A 6824-nucleotide genomic window follows, 5' to 3' on the forward strand; every position below is an offset into this window, starting at 1 on the left:
CAGGTGGTGTTGAATTAGTTCGAAGTCCAGGTGAGCGTGTGAGGAGGGAGATTAAGAGCAAGGGGAAGCATCAGTGGAGTTGGGAAAACAGGCCTGCCCTGCACACCATCCAGTGGTGGGATTTGAAGAGCATACAAAACACTCTATGGGGCTTCCCTGGTGGCGCAGTGGTTGAGAGTCCGCCTGCCGATGCAGGGGACACGGGTTCGTGCCCCGGTCCGGGAATATCCCACATGCCGCGGAGCGGCTAGGCCCGTGAGCCATGGCCGCTGAGCCTGCGCGTCTGGAGCCTGTGCTCCGCAACGGGAGAAGCCACAACAGTGAGAGGCCTGCATACCGCAAAAAACAAACAAACAAACAAAAAAACACTCTATGTAGGAGTCTCTCTTAGAACTGACCTTAATGCCATGAACCCCATGAGACTTACTCTGAGAATTTCCCTTTTGACTTGGCAACTGCCTGGTGGAACTTCTCCTATATTCTTCTTAAAAATCCATGAAGACAAATCAAACACATAAAATAAAGGGATATACCATGCTCTGAATGGGAAATAAAAAGTTAACTGAAATAATAGACTGAAAAGTAAAAGGCAAATTGATAAGCAAAAGGATTACAGGAAGCTAAAAGCAAAATGGCATTTCCATTGAAATTTTACCAGGTAAAAGTTTTGTTTCCTTTTATGTCTTCAGTCATTTCAACAAAAATTTTGATACATAAAATGTTTCAGTTCACCTTAACAGTATGATTCATCCAACATTTCAATCTATTTCTTTTCTTCTTTCAAAAGAAGGGAGTTTGATGTTCCAGCAAGTGCCCATGGTTGAAATTGATGGGATGAAGCTGGTGCAGACCAGAGCCATTCTCAACTACATTGCCACCAAATACAACCTCTATGGGAAAGACATGAAAGAGAGAGCCCTGTACGGTATTTTTTCTATTCTTTCATTAATGATTAATAAGAACAGTCTAGGTCCTTCCCTGAGTGAGCAGGATGCGCTCACAGGGATCGAGACAAGGGACAAACTGTCTGAGTGTCTAGAGGATAAAACCTCAGAACGTAAGTATCTAGACAAGTTGATTCTCCAGTTTCAGAAGTTATAAGAATGATAACCAGGAACCTAATTTAACAGCCCTTTATATGGACTGGCCACTTGACAAGGGTTTGCAGAGACTGAGCCCACGATGCCAGGCTTATCTGGAACATTTTAATATCGGTTTGTAGCAGGCAGATTGATTCAATACAGCCATATTTGGGGGATCTCCTCTGTGTTGTGATGGGACCACATGATTGAATCATGGAATGTGGCAGTTACTCAAAAAGTTAAACATAGAGTTACCATACAACTCAGCAATCCACTACTAGGAATATACTCAAGAGAATTAAAAATATTAAAAATACAACCACACTAAAAGTTGTACACAAAAGTTCATAGCACTATTGTTCATAATATTCAAAAAGTGGAAACAACAACATGTCCATAAATGCATGAACAAAGGCAGGCACATCCATACAGTGGAATGCTGTTTGGCCATGAAAAGGAATGAAGTCCTGATCCGTGTTACAACATGGATGAACCTTGAAAACATTCTCTTACAGAAAGAAACCAGACACAAATGATGCATATTGTATGATTCCATTTGTTTGGCATGTGCAGAACATTGCTATCCGTAAAACCAAAAGTAGTTTAGTGTTTGCCAGAAGCTGGAGGGAGGGAAGAATATTGAATGCCTGAAAAAACACTCAGTATCTCTTTTGCAAGTGATGAAAATACTTTGGAATTAGAATATGATGATGGTACAGGATTCTGTGATTTTACAAAGAAATATCACACAATTTTACACTTGAAAAGGGTGACATTCTGGTATGTGAATTATATTTCAATAAAGCTTTTAGTTAAAAAGACTATTGTAGGAAACCATGTTTGGAAGAAAAACAGCAAAATTACCTGGAATTTGCACTGTAGGAACGAAATGAAGAAACACACTATTTCAGGGGATATTTTGGGTGGAGTCTTGAGAAATGCAAACAAGGCCAGAGTTGGGCAACAATATGTGGAGAGGGTTGTGGAACCATATTCTATGGGAAATAACTGGAGGAAGTGCTGGTTGGGCATCTAAAGGGTCCTGGTCGTGTAACAGGATGGGACAGGCAGAGGGACATGGCTAGGTCTGTGGTGCCAGGACTCTCTCTGGACATGACTGAGGTGTTACTAATTCATCACACTAACTGTGTACAGAACACACCACAGCAGAGATGGCAAACCCTAGGCGTGGTCTCAGTGGTTACCTGCAGTGGTTCCAGCCGTTTCTCTCATGCCTGTGACTCTGGACAGGTCACTGATATGCTCTGTCCCTACATTTGGTCACGTATATAACAAAAATATTAGACATATATCTTCCTCGATGGCTTGCTCTAGAATGAAATGTTAAAATTAAGAAAAATCATAACTAAATGACTGACATAGAAAAATGCACCCAATGGGGGTGACTTACTCTGCCACCTCTTGATGCCCCATTCTTACCCGTTCTAAACTGTAAAACCTAATGCAGGAGACATTTGACAACTTGGTCATTTTGTCTTTCAGGATTGATATGTATGCAGAGGGTGTGGCAGATCTGGGTGAAATGATCATGCATTTACCACTGTGCCCACCTGATCAAAAAGATGCCAAGACGACCCAGATCAAAGAAAGTATAAAAAACCGTTATCTTCCTGCATTTGAAAAAGTGAGTGGACTGTTCAGTATTTTTGGCACTGAGATCAAAGAACAAAGAAAAATAGTGCTTGGCATTGACCTTCACCTCTGTGAGCCTTTCTGAATACTAATGTAGCACCCTGACTCTAGGGCATTTTATAAAAATTGACTATGAGGAAGAATGGTACCCAAGTTTTACCCAAGTTATAATTTTTCAGCAATTTTTTTTTTTTTTTTTTTTGTGGTACACGGGCCTCTCACTGCTGTGGCCTCTCCCATTGTGGAGCACAGGCTCTGGACACTCAGGCTCAGTGGCCATGGCTCACGGGCCTCTCACTGCTGTGGCCTCTCCCATTGTGGAGCACAGGCTCTGGACACGCAGGCTCAGTGGCCATGGCTCACGGGCCCGGCCGCTCTGCGGCATGTGGGATCTTCCCAGACCAGGGCACGAACCTGTGTCCCCTGCATCGGCAGGCGGACTCTCAACCACTGCGCCACCAGGGAAGCCCCTGAAGTATATATCTTAGTTAATGTTTCTCTTTGAAGGTAAGAGGAGAACACCTCAAGATCCAAACTACCTGAAATCATGCTAAACAAGAATCATGAACTGAAAAAAAAAATGATCATAAGAGATGCAGAAGGCTAACATAAAAATAAAAAGCTTAACCAACACCCTCATCTTTATAAAGTTGAAATCACTTTCATTTCACTAGTATTAATTCATTGCTTATGTGTCAGGTCCTAGTCAAGGAGTGAATAATAGTAACCAGAAACTACATTCTTCTGGCTTTATGGTGCTCATAGTTTAGGCACATTCACATGGTAGAAACTGCTATAATCATTGCAGTTTAAGTACATCTGTATTTTGAAATCAAAGACCCCCATGATAACATCAATGAAAAATGTATATTACAAAATAGCATTTGATGTCTTACTATGTTCTTTAATTTTTAGCTATACTTCTATGTTCATACATAGTCTGGTAGGATATTTGCCAAAATGTTATTATCTTTACTTGGTGGTGGTATGTGTGTTTTTGCCTCTTATGATTTTCATATTGTTGCAATATTTTAAGTAAGCATCATATATTTTTTCCAATATTTTATTATGAAAAATTCAACACATAGAAAAGTTGAAAGAGATGTACAATCAACTCATACATACCCACCACCTAGAATCAAAAATTAGTATTTTGTTATTATGTTTGCTTCATCTTGTATCTCCCCATCCTTTTCTCCTCTGATCAAACATATTATTTTTGGGGGTGTTTCAAAGTAAGTTGCAAACATTAAGTGCAATCACCCCTAGACAGTTCAGCATGCAAATTATAACATATTCCACAGTGTTATTGACAGACACAGGTGGAATAGGAGTCAGAGTCAATGTTGTCAGGGAGATGGGAATTCAGGTTGACCCAGGTTTATTTCAGGTCCCAGAGGGAGAGACCAGGAAATGAGGATAGCAGACAAGAGGAGAGAAGAAATACAGACTCTTCAATAATTTGCTTAGGGTAGTAGAAGGCTGTCATGAAGGTGGAATCACTGCCCAAGGTGGGGGAGGGGAGAGAGAGAGATGGATGAAGGGCCACATCATGAAGTTCAGAGCTGCACGCTTTAGGGTGTGAGGTCAACAGAAACATGGTGTATATAGTGGAAGCAAGTAAGGCAGCCACAGCGAGGTGGGAACAGGAAAAGAAAATGGTGGCCTGGCTTCCACTGAGGATGAGGAGGGAACAGCAGGGACCCACCTGGCCCGCCTCACTGATCCGGGGGCAGCAGAAGGTCTGAAGGTCCACACCCACCCAGTGAGACGCAGAGGGGGAAGTGGAGCAGGGGAGACAGAGGAAGAGCATTGGGCCCAGCCTGCCCGGGCCTGTGTTCCTGATCTGACCCCTCCGTTCGCCAGGTGTTGAAGGGCCATGGACAAGACTATCTTGTGGGCAACAAGCTGAGCAGGGCTGACATCCACCTGGTTGAACTTCTCTACTATGTGGAAGAGCTGGACCCCAGCCTTTTGGCCAACTTCCCTCTGCTGAAGGTGAGCTCTCTCACAGCCTTTGGGGGCCTCCCACATCTCCCACCTCGGCATCTGCTCTCTGGACCCTGGGACTGTGATGGTAGTGTCCCCGACACTGTCCAGGCCTCACTGCCCCCAGGTCTCCACAGTTCACTCCAAGGCCTTTGTCTGGGGCATGGAAAGAATCTGGTCACGCCAAAGACATTGGAGATGGTCGCTGCCCCAAGGAGAATGACTCGCCTTTTTCCAGGAGAGAGACCCAGGACTTAGCGCCTCTCTCTGCCCCTGTTCCATTTCAGTCTCTTTCCTCATTTCCTCTTTGCTTCCCTCTCTCCCAGGTGTGTCCTCCTCTTTCTTTACGTGCGTCTGTCTGCGCAGGTCTGCCACCATCTCATTTCTTCCCCTCAGCTCCTGTTCCTTCTCTTACAAGTTCATTTCTCTCTCCCCATTTCTCCCTCTCTCTGAGGGCAGATTGGTTCTGACTGGCCTCATTGTCTACCTTTCATGTTTTCTGTCTTCAGTTCCAGCCCAATTCCCCTATACCTTCCTGTCTTGATATCTTGGAGCCTTTATCTGTGTTGTCGTGAGACACATTACTCATCCTCGTATTGCACGACAGGGTGAATCTGCAGAATTTACGTGTAGGAAGAATATGAGGAAGACTTGAGCTGAGTGAAGTCTTAAACTAAGACATCTCTGGGGAAAATGTTATTATGCTTTTATCTTCCTGCCTCATTAGGTGTCTGTGTCCAGCCTCATCCTGGTGCTGATGGAGGGGCCTTGGCTGGTCCTTTTCTGGGAGGGTCTCAGAGTCCCTGGTTTGTGCTCATGACAGGGCTGGTCTTTGGCTGCACTCTGAGCTGTGCTATTGTGCATTGCAGGCCCTGAAAACCAGAGTCAGCAATCTCCCTGCCGTGAAGAAGTTTTTGCAGCCTGGCAGCCAGAGGAAGCCTCCCATGGATGAGAAAAATTTGGAAGAAGCAAAGAAGATTTTCAGGATGCAATAATGCGGACATGGCTGCCCAGAACACAGGGAAAACTTCAGGAGATTGAAGTTTTCCAACAGTGAAGTGCTTTACCTATATGTAACAGATCCTGGCTACTGTGAAGCTAATAAATTTTCCAAAGTATAAGGGCTAATTTAATTAGAATGCTGATTTAGTTGCAGAACAATCCATTTTGTTTTGATCACATACGAAATCATGATCTCCTCCTAGAATGTGCCTGGGACTTAAACATAAATAAAGGGAGAGAAAGTGTCATGGACTCTGATCTGTTCAAAAAATTGTCATATACCAACTATCATAGTCAAAAAGAGTTAAGTAGAAATTGTCATCTGATATTCTTGGTGACACAAAGATAGTCTTTTTTGCATTTTGCTGCCTTTCTGACCCACAACCTAAAAACTTTTCTTCTCTTTTTTTTTTCAGAGGACCTTTTTCCTTCAGGTAATCAAACTTTTTTCCTATTCAGTTATGGAACTAATATTTATTTTATATCTAATATTGAACATTCTGTGTTCCAGGAGCTCAGTAACTAAGGATAAACAAGCCAGATATAGTCCCTGTCCTCAAGGAGGTTACGCTAGTGAGAAAAACAACAAAATGGGTAATTCTAATCCAGAATCATGCTGGCCTTGTGTATCATGCTCCTACAGATGCTGTAACAAATGACAACAAGTATAGTGGTTAACACAATGGAAATGTATTCCCTCACAGTTCTGTAGGCTCTTCTAGGCTCTTCGTGTGAAATCAAGGTGTGACAGGGTCATACTCTCTCTGAAGGCTTTAGAGATGATCCTTCCTTGCCTCTTCCTAGCTTCTTTTTTTTAAATTTATTTATTTATTCATTTATTTAATTTTTGGCTGCACTGGGTCTTTGCTGATGCACGTGGACCTCTTCTAGTTGCTGAGAGTGGGGGCCACTCCTTGTTGTGGTCCACAGGCCTCTCATTGTGGTGGCTTCTCGCGCTGCAGAGCACGGTCTCCAGGTGCACAGGCTTCAGTAGTTGTGGCTCGCAGACTCCAGAGCGCAGGCCCAGTAGTTGTGGCACACGGGCTTAGTTGCTCCGCGGCATGTGGGATCTTCCTGGACCAGGGTTCGAACCCGTGT

General features: G+C 43.5%; 1 protein-coding gene across 1 annotated transcript in view; it reads left to right on the top strand.

The window, feature by feature from the left end:
• Positions 1-5953, top strand: part of LOC132496869 (glutathione S-transferase A2) — an 18210-nt gene extending 12257 nt beyond the window's left edge. The window contains exons 4-7 of the mRNA XM_060109541.1: positions 788-920; positions 2586-2727; positions 4602-4733; positions 5594-5953. Coding sequence (XP_059965524.1) covers positions 788-920; positions 2586-2727; positions 4602-4733; positions 5594-5719 — 533 coding nt within the window. The 3' untranslated portion in view covers positions 5720-5953. The remainder of the gene's footprint in view (positions 1-787; positions 921-2585; positions 2728-4601; positions 4734-5593) is intronic.
• The last annotated feature ends 871 nt before the right edge of the window (positions 5954-6824 follow it).

The sequence above is a fragment of the Mesoplodon densirostris genome, chromosome 10 (assembly GCF_025265405.1).
Source record: "Mesoplodon densirostris isolate mMesDen1 chromosome 10, mMesDen1 primary haplotype, whole genome shotgun sequence".
NCBI lineage: Eukaryota > Metazoa > Chordata > Mammalia > Artiodactyla > Ziphiidae > Mesoplodon > Mesoplodon densirostris.